The sequence below is a fragment of the Artemia franciscana genome, chromosome 5 (assembly GCF_032884065.1).
Source record: "Artemia franciscana chromosome 5, ASM3288406v1, whole genome shotgun sequence".
NCBI classification, from domain to species: Eukaryota; Metazoa; Arthropoda; class Branchiopoda; order Anostraca; family Artemiidae; genus Artemia; species Artemia franciscana.
The window spans coordinates 5,925,670-5,940,205 of record NC_088867.1 but is presented as its reverse complement, the minus strand read 5'-3'; the positions used below and the strand labels follow the sequence as shown (position 1 = coordinate 5,940,205).

The window sequence follows — 14,536 nt, the reverse complement described above, 5'->3', positions numbered from 1 at the left end:
CCAACAACCAAAGCTATATGTAAAAAATGGACAAAGCTCATAGCTTGCAGACATTCCCCCGGGGAGTGTGAGGGTTCAAGTCATCCTCAAAGACATATTTATTAGATCTTTCAACCATGGTAAACAAAATCGCTACCCCAAAATTTTGATTGGGTGACTTTGGGGAAAAAAAGGCTTGGGAGAAGGGCTAGCTGCCCTCCAATATTTTTCGTAACTTAAGAAGGGCACTAGAACTTTTTATTTACGATCAAATGAGGCCTCTCCCAATCATCTAGGAATACTGGTTTGATACGAGTACCCCTGGGTAAAACATACAAAAAAACGCGTCCATGACCTTTTTTTCGGAAAAAATGCAAAATCCCACATTTTTGTATCTTCTAACTTCCAATAGGATTCTCTGATATGCTGAACTTGATGGTGTGATTTTCATTAAGATCATTTGATGTTTTGGGGGTGTTTTCTCCCTTTTTCAACTATCTAGCAAATATTCTCAAGCTCGTAATTTTTGATGGGTACCATTAAACTTGATAGGTTTTCATATTTGAATAAACATCAAATTTGATCCTTTTGATGTATCTGTTGTTATCAAGACTGTCCTTAAACTTTCGGGTAATATTGAGCCGCATTGCTGCTTACTTACAGTTCGTTGCCACGAATTGTTTGATCTGCTGGCTTTTATTTAAAGCAGCCTAGTAAAAATTTGTTGAATAGTTGAATATTTGTTAATATCTTTTGCATTTATACAAAAGATGTAAAATATATGGACCCTAAAATACTACTATTTTTTGTTTGCTGTAAATTGGCACGTCCAGAGTATATTTAGATCTTCTTTTTAAAATAATTCCTCTTAAAATCGCCTCGACTGATACCCGACACACTGTCATTTATGAGGTATCCTAGAATAGCAGGAGAATACCTTCAAAATTTGACAACAAAATATTCTGTCTAAACTTAAAAGATCAGATTCATATTCTAGCCGGCAAAAAAAAGTAAAAGGATGGAGGACATCAAAAGCACTGCCAGGAAATTGGTGGTGGACAAGTATTATGTGGACCGGAAACCTTGCTTTTGTCGATATTTTAAGTGGAAAAATTCTCATTTTCTTATTTATAGACATTTTTTAATGTTTCTTATTCCCCAATACATTATATAATACTGCTAATACATAGCTTCAAGGTTGTTATTTTTCATTAATTTTCATAATTCGTTGAAAATTTATCGAGAAAATTTAAGGCAGTTTAAAATTTGCTTGTTGAAAAATCTGATTGAAAAATTTGAATTATTTAAAGACATTTTTAATCCTCCGTCAGCTCACAGGTTCTAGGTGATAGTACCCAGTTCAATCTTTTTTTTTTTTTAATCTTTTCAGGTTTTTGATTTCTTTGACGAAGATGCCTATGAAGAAGTGGCCGTTGTTGGTGGCGATTGGGTTAACTCAAAAATTTTTAATCCTTCAATTCGCATTATTATCATCTCGTCCCCATCTGCTCTGATTGTTCAAAAAAACCTTGTTCAAGGAAGACCACAGATAAGGCATGGTGAGCCACATCCGTTTGAGTTCATGTTTGCTCTGGCACTGAAGGAAATAATGGCGTTGGTTGGTACAGATGGCGGTGACTACGAAAGGATTTTTCTTGCCAGGTTGTAATTCAAGATATATTCCTGTGTTTTGAAACTGCCCCTTTAAAAAAAAAGCTGGTATTCAAGAGAAATTAAGAAGAAAATCAAAGAAATTAAAGAGGATCAATTAAGAAATTGGATTTATTAAAAATTTAAGAGATGAAATAGAGTTGCCAAAAAAAGTTTCTGTTTCTGAAGAGTATTTAAAATCTTATAAGAAATAAAGTAAGTGGTCGGATAAAACTGATAAAGAGAAAAAGAAAGAGAGGAAAATGAGAAAGAAAATTAAACTTTGTAAAATTATGAAATTATAAGAAGAAAGGAAGGAAGAGAAAGAAAATTAGACTATAAGAGAGGAGATATTAAAGAGTAGATTCAAGCTTGTGTCTGAAAAAACCAATGTCATCTATCATCAGCTATCAAAATCCTAAAACTTAATTACTAAGTTTTATTAAAATATTAATTATTAAGTTTTACATATATATATATATATATATATATATATATATATATATATATATATATATATATATATATATATATATATATATATATATATATATATATATATATATATATATATATATATATATATATATATGCGATTTTTGGAATCAACTCAGTGACTCCTATATTTGAATTCAGATTGATATTTCTGATTTAAAACAATATTGTCAAAGGTCTTTTTAGAAAGCGTTCGAAAAAGATGGAAAAGTTTGGTAGTTAATAACCTTATGAGCTCTTTTATTACAAGCATAGAACGAGAATCTTTTATTAGAAAGAAAGGAAGCTTTCTTAGGAAGTTTTTTGAAAAAGATTGAAAATATATGGTTAGCTGGTTTAAATAGCTAATTAGATCTTTTTTAAAAGCGTAGAATGGGGAGGTTTTATATATCTTAAACGAGATCTTGCCGGCCAAAGAAGCGAATGGTTCAAATAAACAGAAAAAGAAGCGAATGGTTTAACTGAACAGAAAAAGAAGCGAATGGTTCAACTGAAGAAAAAGAAGCGAATTTTTCAACTGAACAGAAAAATAAAGAAAATTTTCAACTGAGCAAAAAAGACGCGGATCAAATATTCGTCTGCATTAAATTATTTTTTATTCGACGTTAAGTCGGGTTACCAAAGCGAAATTTGGCTCTTTTCTGTTCTGAGAACCTAGCTTTAAACTTCTGTAGGGATATTTTTGTCACCCAAATGGTGAAATTTCAATGTTTTTTGTATAGTTTCAAACAATTCGTTGCACTGGATAAAGTAATATATTGTAATATCATATATATATATATATATATATATATATATATATATATATATATATATATATATATATATATATATATATATATATATATATATATATATATATATATATACACGGGGATACCATAGGTATTCTGTGGTAGGCACACCACTTGACTGGGTAGAGAATTTAAAGTGCCGAAACCCTATAGGCAAGTGTATTCTCCTGATGAGCCCTTGTGTTGTGTTGTTGCATCTGAATTATTTGTCTTTTTTTTATTGTATTGTTTTTATTGTTTGGTAAATGACAACTTATACTTATTGACGACATGACTGCCTGTCCATGGATTATTCTTTATGGTTGATTGTGTATGGCTATGCTGTTGTATGGCTATGGCTATGCCTATGTGATTGTATGGATGAGTAGGGTTAAGGCCTCATTCAAGTGCTGGTCTATATTAATCACTAATTTAGGAAAAAAGTCTTCCTTTTCTCCTTTTGTCTTTTTTTAAACCTTTACTAATGAATTTAGGGCCAAAAACCCTTTGGGAAGGTATCGCCAAGCTACTATGTTAACCCTCTTCTGATTCATATGTCTTAGAAATTTTTTCTACTTGACAGGTAACTATACCTATTGAAATTTTGAAAAAAACGAAATTTACCTTAATTTTCGGTTTTTAATTTTTCTTTGTAAGGCCTATATTAATAGGGCAAAAGAAACAGTATCAAATTCAGTATCGAAATTATGTAAACACTAAAGCCCTCACACCTTGTTACCAAAGTTGAATTGAGAAGAATTGTGAATGTCAATGAATAGCTAAAAATCTAAGCTATGCGTCAAGTTAGTTATTTCTAAAATCATTTAAGATCAAACACTTAAAATTATTAGTTTATTGACTTACCTACAAGAACTAGGTCTTTGGAAATATCAATCACACTATTTTGATTTATATATCCTTTCAATATTTCAATTTTTTCACATAATAACAGAAAGCATATTTTCTTCTGATTCTATAAGTGTAACTTTTATTGCTTGATATTTATTTTAAAAAGCACAAATATTCAATAATTTTTTTTAAAATTTCTTGTCAAAACAGAAATCGCATTTTTAATTTATACTGTCACGTTTTTGGTAAAAGTTTCACCGAGAAGGCAGGGCTCTAGTTACTTCGCTTAAATTGCATCATGCTGTTGTGAAAAGGGGGGATCTATTTTCCCAGAATGCAAAAGAAAAGTCGTATTTCCCGAAAGAGGTCTTTTACCTTAGAACATTCAGGTAGCTAGATATAATTACCTCTATAGTCAGAATTGCTTATGTTTTCGTCTCATATTGTTTGCTGATTTTTACCCATAGTTCTTTGGTATTATTGTGGCTCCTCCTACAACCAAAAACTTCATAGAGAGGTCTCTGTAAAAAACTGAAAGTGAAATAAATGGGCTTATATATCTACTTTTGATATTGAAACTTGATAGCAGTCCAAACAAAGCCTTAGTCTTAGAAAGCTAAATCCTTTATCTTCCTTTTTTTGAAACACTTGTTCCTTTTAATTCTGTATAAGATATTTATTTTTATTCTGTATAAGATTCTGTGAAAGATATAATGTAATATATGTATTGAAGAATTTTTTGTTTTTTATCATGTATTTGAATTTTCAATGTTCGTTTGTGTCTTTTTTTTATTTTATTTTCTTTAGTGATTGCTCCGTCTATTGTACTTTTTTTGACGGGCAGTAAATGAATAATAATGTAGAATAATAAAAAAATAATATAAAGAATAATAAAGAATAATAATAGAATAATAAATAATAAAAAATATAATGAAAAAAATAATAGATAAAAAATAATAAAAGAATAATAAAGAATAATTAAAAAATAAGAATAATATAGTTCATATGTGTTGGTGCTGCAATGAATTGTTAGTTTTAGCAGTAATAGTTAACAGTAATATAATGTAAAGTATTGTATTGTAGTATTGTAGTATGTAGTATTGTAATGTAAAATGTAAACTAATATAAAGTAAATAGTTAACAATAATAGTTAATAACAGTAATAGTTAGAAATCTGAATTCCTAAAAACTGGAAAATAAACTCTCATGAGAAACTGAATTCCCGGATTTTTTTTAATTATTAAGTATATTAATGGTGTGTTAGTTTCTATTTAAAGAATATTTCTTTTTCATTGTCCTTGGTACTTAACTACCAAACATAATAGCTATTAAATGACATTATCGCCATAAAAGTGAGATTGAACCGAATTCCCCAAACATTTTGTTATTTGATTTGTGTTCAGTCAAACGAGCATCTAAAACTACCCTTAAAAATCTCTCTGGTGTTAACAACACCGGAATCAAATGCCTGAGGTATTTGATCCCTCTACATTGGGAAAGATTGAAAAATGAGATTGATTTGAATGTAAGCATAGATGCTATAAGACGGAAGTTGAAAAGATCTAAATAATATGAAAAAATGTTTTTTTTTCTTTTAAGGATGTGTATTATTTTTTTTTAAGTATTGGGTTGGTCTCCGGGGTTCGCCCATGAGGCCTCCAGATGTCTTATGACTCACTTGGTTTTAAGTTGTAAATTTAATTGTGTCTCAGGATGGTGCGCGGAGGATGGAAGTGGTATCGTACGGCACGGGATAAGTTTTTTATTTATTTCTGCCAAGATTGGTTAAGAGAACTATTTAGTTTTTAATTTTTGTGCATATTTAGTGTTTCTTAATGGTAGCTCAATTGCATTCGAGCTATACTCTCAGCCTTGAGTTACCTAATATTTTGTATATATTGGTTATAATAAAAGAACCTTGAACCCTTCCTCGGGATCTCGAAGTGCCCGCTTTTCAAAGCCACATTTGCTGTCGTTAACTTGGCTTCCAAAGTTCTCATCCTAGTTCGCAGGTTTATTTTCTTTTTTTCTATTCTTGTTAAACCGCGAAAAACCACCCTGTGCCTAGGTAGTTCTACTTTTTATATTTTTAATGCATCCATCAGGTGTCTAATCATGCTTCCCAATTAAATGAAGCTGTCTACTTCGTTACCTAGCTTCACTTCTTCGTCATTTATTTCTAATTTAAGCCGCACTGTCCACTAACATTAATGTTAATTAATTTAATTAATTGTTAATGTTAATTAATTAAAATTAATCAACATTAATGTTAATTAATTAACATTAATGTCCATAACATTAATGTTGAAGCCTGCTCCTGTATTATGAACTCTGATAATCTCCAAATATTCACTCACTTTTTTAACATTTTTGTCTAGGACAATCAAATATTTTACATAACTTAAGTTTGGGAGAGTTTCACCTTCCCGTTGGATACTATGTTCTCCTATAGCTTTTGCCATGTTCTTCAGGATTAGGTCCGTATAAATGGGGATTGGGCGTGTGTTTGCTTAACTCCTGATTTAATACCAAACCAGTCAATCTCGTCACCTATCTTAACCGACGCAAAATTGTTTGCCTACATATCACTAATCACTTTTATTTACTTATTCGGTATGCAACTAGTAAAAAGTAGAACTTGTATACAAAACCTTTAAAACACGGTATAAACCACTTTTGCTTAATGTTTCCACTTCTATCGACTTTTTGGAAGATCTAATAAGGTCTAAATCCATCATCCCACACAAAAAAAAAAAAAAAAAAAAAAAAAAAAAAAAAAAAAAAAAAAACGAGAATATCTGAATTTACAAAAAAAAATATTTTGTGGTCATTTTTAACAGTTTGAGTCAATACCGCCAAAAATTGGTTGACGACCTTCCTTTCTTGAATTACATAGAGTCCCTGTAGATCTGCTCTTTGAGCTTTTACAATATGATACTTTACTCGCAAATTGCTCAAATAACTCAAAAAATACAATAAAAAACAGCCCTACCGACAATTCTACCGAACAATACGTACTAATAAAAGTTCAAATAGGGAAAAATCCTTTTATTAAACAGTGAAAACGATGATAAAAATTCCTATTTGTTTCGATCACATAAACAGCGACCATCATCAGGAAAGGCAGTGTGGTCTTCAAAAATACCTATCGAATATTGAGAGCCATCTACCAAATTTTTTACTGAAAATTGTCGTAGTTTTCTAGACTAGCTAAAAAATAAATAGTAGACTAGCAATCCCCGCCTGGGAACGAAAATGTTTTGCCCTGCAGTTACTTTTATTTATTTATTTTTCTCAAAATGTATGTGTAAAAGATAAGCGAATAAACTGAAGAAAAAAAAACATTTTGGTAATGTCTTGCAAATGTTTTTCAAAGGGTTTGGTAATGTCTTGCAAGGGTTTTTCAAACAAGAATAAATCTGACTGGTTTGCTCATTCGCTGATTATACTTTGGTGTTGCTTGTTTGCCGTTTAATCAGTTTGAAGAAAAGAGTCACGTATAGAAAATTTATTTGGGTTTTGTAATTCAGGGTATATATTTGACCAATAAGCTTTACCGAACCCTGAAAACCCTATATCAAATTTTTACCAAAAACACCTAGTCTTTACAAATTTTTTGAAAAAAAGAGTGGAAACACTGTCTTTCTTATGGTCCTATTAACCGAATCAAATCTATGGAACTGAAGTCTAAAGGGGTCTTTTGATTCAGACACTTTCCAATTATTAAACTAACTAATAATGAATAATTAGAATCCAAATTAATCATGTTTATTGTCAGATAAAAATAATTGGGGATGAATGCAGGAGGTGGGGCATGTTTTCGTCGCCAAATAAAAACTCAAAAATAAAATACAATGTAAAAATATAACGTAAATAATCATATTAATTGTATTTTTTAGGTTTTCAGATGGTACATCATTTGAGCCCGTTTTAGCCCTTGTTAGCCCTTTTACATTGTTTTCATTACCGCAACATTTGATATCTCTAGTCAACCACCTTCACGGGTAAGATTTTTAGTTGTAAGTTCTTTAGGCTAACTCCAATTTTATCCTGACTTGAAAAATTTCAAGTATGTCTGATTTAGGAGGGAGATCAGGCCCTCAAACTATGAAAGATGCCTCTGGTCTTCTTTTGTATCTCTGCTTTTTGAGACTACTCTCAAGTCTCACCTATGATAGGGATACCCTACGTATGGTAGCCGTGCCACTATGCCTGGCTAGGGGATATAAAGCTTACTTATTTACATAAGTAAAGAATCGATTTTTACGATTAAAATAGTGAACATTTATACAGAATAAATTAGAATATTAAATATATAAATGGTTGGTACATTCAACAGCTCTCACGGGCAAATACCTGAAACAAGTCCACCAAACATTAAATGTTTGTTAAGGTAATATTATTAAAATACCGATTAAAATTAGGGACAAATGATTTGCAATATCTTTCGGTACTAGAGACTGGGTAAGTCATTAAATAGGGATAATTATTTTTTATTTGTCTTAGTGACTGGTCCTTCAGTACAGTGGCTCTCAAGGTGGGGTAGTAGACCTCGATGAGCTGGAAAATTCAAACAATTTAGTCCAAATTGATGAGTCCAATTAGTCCAAATATAGACAATTTAGTCCTAATTGTGAACTCATGTCTGGGGGCTTGAGATGAGTGGCTTGATCCCTCGATTACTGCGTTCAATGTTCGAAAAATACAGATTTTCAATACCAACATAGCTCCACTTTTGACTAGACGTTTTTTATTATTAAATAAAAGTATTTATGAATTCATCTAAATATCGATTTTTGCTCCATTTTTATCTTTAATAATAGATAAAGATGTGACTTCAGTTATTGATAAAGACATCTTTAAGAGATGATGTTAAGAGTTCTGAGGTTGCTAAAGGTTTGGACGTTTTAAAGAGATGTTCAACTGAAATAGCGAAAACGACGTAGAAGTGATACTATAAATTTTGAAAAATTACGATTCTGATTTTTTTTTTTTTTTTTTTTTTTTTTTTTTTTATTAAGGAGGGGTTAGAGAAGCTATTAAAAGAAGATTGACAAATAATTAAGCTGGTGTTCCTGCTAGTATCGTAGATAATTTTTTGAATTATGGGGTTTACTGACACATGGTGTTTTATTATATTACAAAATTATAATAAAAGTAAGGAATATGATTTAAGTTTGTTTAGTGTTTAGCCCTATATCTTGAAAGCTGTTCTTGTGACTTTCAAGTACCTAGAAGATCAAAAGGCAAACATTGTTTGCCCCCCCCTTGTTCCATCTTCGGTCTACTCATACCTCAAAACCAGGATTTTCCTAATAATTTCTTTTGGTTGTTAAACAATACATTAAGATTTTTTCGATGCGTAAATTCTCTCCGTTGTTGCCACAACTGAATCTTGAAAGAGGCTAATGGAAGCTTTTTGTTCACAAGCAAGCCCAAACAAAGGTTTGTAATGCCAAAATAATCTGCTGCTGATCTTTGGGGTAATATAACAATTATGTTAATTCGGGCTAATAAACAAGTATAGACAATATATATATATATATATATATATATATATATATATATATATATATATATATATATATATATATATATATATATATAATATATATATATATATATATATATATATATATATATATATATATATATATATATATATATATTGATAAAAGGCTAGAATTGGGGGTGTTCAGAAGGAAATGTGTTAAGAAAAAAATTCTTACTTAATAATATGCAGATTAATTGCACTTAAACTATTTTGACTGATATTCTACTGTAATTTACTATATATAACAATTATTACATATATTAGATACTATAACAATTATGTTAATTCGGGCTAATAACAAGTATAGACTATAGACAAGTTTAGACTATATACATATATATATATATATATATATATATATATATATATATATATATATATATATATATATATATATATATATATATATATATATATATATGTATATATATATATGTATTGATATATTGATATCGGCTTATCTGCAGCTGATCTTCGGGTAAACAATCAATGGGGTAATATAACAATTATGTTAATATTGTAATAAGGTAATAATGGTAATAGGGGCTACTGAACAAGTATAGACTAGTGGGAATATACAAAAATTAAGTAATAAAAGTGTTATTTTAAAATCAAAAGAAAGTTGTGATTCTATTTATATGACAAGAGTAACTAAAGAGATATATATAGCAGAATAGCATAACCTACTTCTAAAAAGATTTGTTTTTAGGTACGTCAATTAACTAGTAATTTGAAGTTTTTAATCGTGAATAGTATTAATAACATTCATATTGATGCATAGCTTAGATTTATGGCAGTGTTGCCTTTGACTCCAGCTGTCAGGGAAGTTACACATCTAAATCTCCATGATTATACATTCTTTTGCTCATTTTGTGCTGGTTTTTCACATACGCTCCTTATTTTTAAGTTTTAGATCTCCATGATTATATATCCTTTTGCTCATTTTGTGTTGGGTTTTCACATATGTTCGTTGTTTTCAAGTTGTAGATCTCACTTCTAAATCTCCATGATTATATACTCTTTTGCTCATTTTGTGCTGGGTTTTCACACATGCTCCTTGTTTTTAAGTTGTAGATCTCTCTTCTAGATCTCTATGTTTATATACTCTTTTGCTCATTTTGTGTTGGGTTTTCACACATGCTCCTTGTTTTTAAGTTGTAGATCTCACTTCTAGATCTCCATTGTTATATATTCTTTTGCTCATTTTGTGTTGGGTTTTCACATCTGTTTTTTGTAAGTTGTAGATCTCTCTTCTAGATCTCCATGATTATATACTCTTTTGCTCATTTTTTGCTGGGTTTTCACACATGCTCCTTGTTTTTAAGTTGTAGATCTCACTTCTAGATCTCCATTGTTATATATTCTTTTGCTCATTTTGTGTTGGGTTTTCACACATGCTCCTTGTTTTCAAGTTGTAGATCTCACTTCTAGATCTCCATGATTATATATTCTTTTGCTCATTTTGTGTTGGGTTTTCACATCTGTTCCTTGTTTTTAAGTTGTAGATCTCTCTTCTAGATCTCCATGATTATATACTCTTTTGCTCATTTTGTGTTGGGTTTTCACATATGTTCGTTGTTTTCAAGTTGTAGATCTCACTTCTAAATCTCCATGATTATATACTCTTTTGCTCATCTTGTGCTGGGTTTTCACATACGCTCCTTATTTTTAAGTTGTAGATTTCCATGATTATATATCCTTTTGCTCATTTTGTGTTGGGTTTTCACATATGTTCGTTGTTTTCAAGTTGTAGATCTCACTTCTAAATCTCCATGATTATATATTCTTTTGCTCATTTTGTGTTGGGTTTTCACATACGCTCCTTATTTTTAAGTTGTAGATTTCCATGATTATATATTCTTTTGCTCATTTTGTGTTGGGTTTTCACATATGTTCGTTGTTTTCAAGTTGTAGATCTCACTTCTAAATCTCCATGATTATATACTCTTTTGCTCATCTTGTGCTGGGTTTTCACACATGCTCCTTGTTTTTAAGTTGTAGATCTCTCTTCTAGATCTCCATGATTATATATTCTTTTGCTCATTTTGTGTTGGGTTTTCACATATGCTCCTTGTTTTTAAGTTGTAGATCTCACTTCTAGATCTCCATGATTATATATTCTTTTGCTCATTTTGTGTTGGGTTTTCACATATGTTCGTTGTTTTCAAGTTGTAGATCTCTCTTCTAAATCTCCATGATTATATACTCTTTTGCTCATTTTGTGCTGGGTTTTCACATATGCTCCTTATTTTTAAGTTGTAGATCTCACTTCTAGATCTCCATGATTATATATTCTTTTGCTCATTTTGTGCTGGGTTTCCACATACGCCCTTTATTTTTAAGTTCTGGATCTCTCTTCTAGATATCCATGATTATATATTCTTTTGCTCATTTTGTGTTGGGTTTTCACATATGTTCGTTGTTTTCAAGTTGTAGATCTCACTTCTAAATCTCCATGATTATATACTCTTTTGCTCATTTTGTGCTGGGTTTTCACACATGCTCCTTGTTTTTAAGTTGTAGATCTCTCTTCTAGATCTCCATGATTATATATTCTTTTGCTCATTTTGTGTTGGGTTTTCACATATGCTCTTTGTTTTTAAGTTGTAGATCTCACTTCTAGATCTCCATTGTTATATATTCTTTTGCTCATTTTGTGTTGGGTTTTCACATCTGTTTTTTGTAAGTTGTAGATCTCTCTTCTAGATCTCCATGATTATATACTCTTTTGCTCACTTTGTACTAGGTTTTCACATAAGCTCCATATTTTTAAGTTGTAGATCTCCATGATTATATATTCTTTTGCTCATTTTGTGTTGGGTTTTCACATATGTTCCTTGTTTTTAAGTTGTAGATCTCTCTTCTAGATCTCCATGATTATATACTCTTTTGCTCATTTTGTGTTGGGTTTTCACATATGTTCGTTGTTTTCAAGTTGTAGATCTCACTTCTAAATCTCCATGATTATATATTCTTTTGCTCATTTTGTGTTGGGTTTTCACACATGCTCCTTGTTTTTAAGTTGTAGATCTCACTTCTAGATCTCCATGATTATATATTCTTTTGCTCATTTTGTGTTGGGTTTTCACATCTGTTTTTTGTTTTTAAGTTGTAGATCTCTCTTTTAGATCTCCATGATTATATACTCTTTTGCTCACTTTGTACTAGGTTTTCACATAAGCTCCATATTTTTAAGTTGTAGATCTCCATGATTATATATCCTTTTGCTCATTTTGTGTTGGGTTTTCACATATGTTCCTTGTTTTTAAGTTGTAGATCTCTCTTCTAGATCTCCATGATTATATACTCTTTTGCTCATTTTGTGCTGGGTTTTCACATAAGCTCAGTATTTTTAAGTTGTAGATCTCACTTCTAGATCTCAATGATTATATATTCTTTTGCTCATTTTATGCTGGGTTTTCACACACTCCTTATTTTTAAGTTCTAGATCTCATTTCTAGATCTCCATGATTATAAATTTTTTTGCTCATTTTGTGCTGGGTTTTCACACACGCTTCTTATATTTAAGTTCTAGATCTCCATGATTATATATTCTTTTGCTCATTTTGTGCTGGGTTTCCACATACGCCCTTTATTTTTAAGTTCTGGATCTCTCTTCTAGATATCCATGATTATATATTCTTTTGCTCATTTTGTGCTGGGTTTTCACCCAAATGGGTGTTCACGCACGCTCCTTATTGTTAAACGTGGGGCCCACTAAGTGTAAAACCTAGCTTCATATGGAGGTCTTTCTTTAAAAATGCAGTTTCTCGATTCTCCTAATTTTTGAAGACGTATTTGTTTGTGTAAATGTCCACTTTAACCATTCAAAGAGTCAGATTTCATTTTTAGTGTTCTTGGAACTGCAAGGTTTATGTTCCTTGTGAAATATGCAATTTTACGATAGGCCTGCAGTTGTACCTCGAACCTGGAAGAGAAGATACCTATATTATGGGATTGATTAATTTCAGATCCATCTATTCATCGAGTCAGAATTGCATACTTTTTTTGTAGGGAATGATCTAAACTTAAAAATGAAAAACAGGAAGAGTTTTATATTTTCTATCATGTCATATTTTTTAACCTAAAAAAAAAATATAGGTAAAAAAATTTCTCCTCTATCTAATGATGGCAGTTTTGTGGCCAAAAATGTGACTTCTTTTCTATGTGACTATTTTTCTATAATTATGAATTCTTTCGTGTTTCTGTTTAATACGCAATTCTAAACGAGTTGACCAATTACGCTGAAACTAGGCAAAAGTTACCCTTTCTACCAAGATCAAGAGGGGGCTAGTAATGCGTTGCACTCTGTTTAAAGCGCTCCTGAAGCTTGTGAACCTTATGGCAAAAGAACGCAAGAAGGGTGGTGGAGGAGAGGAGCTTGCTGGGGGAGGAAGGAGGGCTGAGGTATACGTTTTCAATTGTTAACCTATGACTTGACACGTAATATTGCTCCCATATATATCTTGAGGACTTAAATAAGCAAAAATACTAAACTAAAAATTGGCAATCTTATAGCTTTTGTCCTATGTTATTCTTGATCTTTCAGAGCCAAGATTTTCCTATTGCGACTGGAAATGGTGGGCATCGGCCAGAAAAGTTGGGAAGAGGTGGCGCTGGGGATGAGTTTTTTAGAGAGGGTTTAGTTGGTGGTAGAGTGATAGAGGGAAGCACTAAGAATTTATAGATGTGATTCCAAAAGTATGTAAAATACCATTATGAAGATTATCAAGAAACGCCTATTAGGTTCCGACTAGTTCCTAAAAAATTCGTTTTTTTCTAGATTATGTGAAAACGAAGAAGCACGACCTTTGATGATTTCGTAACGTATTGCAAAGGACCTGTAATACATGTGATAGTTTCCATCTTGGCTTGACTGTTCTACTGTGTAAAGATGTGTTCAGGGCCCTCCCACCTTGGAGATGTATTTATTTGTAGCTCTTAGAAATTTGCTCATTTTTTATTCTAATTTTAGTGTCGAAAATTTAGCCATATAAAATACGTTTTTAGTTCTTGAAGTTGCTCTTTCTGTTATTTCCATAGGTTTGTTATTATTTTATTTTTTTATGGAGCTTTTGCTATATTTTTCTCCGGTCACCAAAGTCTGAAATCAGGAATTATTTATTATGATGTGCTAAGTATAGCTGTACCCAGGTTTGCCACCACTACCGATTTATCATAAAACCAAGTCATTGTTGTTGCCTTAGGGATTTTTGGGTGCCTTAAAAAATTAATA

General features: G+C 31.0%; 1 protein-coding gene across 1 annotated transcript in view; it reads left to right on the top strand.

The window, feature by feature from the left end:
* LOC136026926 (uncharacterized) overlaps positions 1-14,318 on the top strand; it is a 76,016-nt gene extending 61,698 nt beyond the window's left edge. The window contains exons 8-10 of the mRNA XM_065703772.1: positions 1,370-1,641; positions 7,646-7,750; positions 14,084-14,318. Coding sequence (XP_065559844.1) covers positions 1,370-1,641; positions 7,646-7,750; positions 14,084-14,126 — 420 coding nt within the window. The 3' untranslated portion in view covers positions 14,127-14,318. The remainder of the gene's footprint in view (positions 1-1,369; positions 1,642-7,645; positions 7,751-14,083) is intronic.
* The last annotated feature ends 218 nt before the right edge of the window (positions 14,319-14,536 follow it).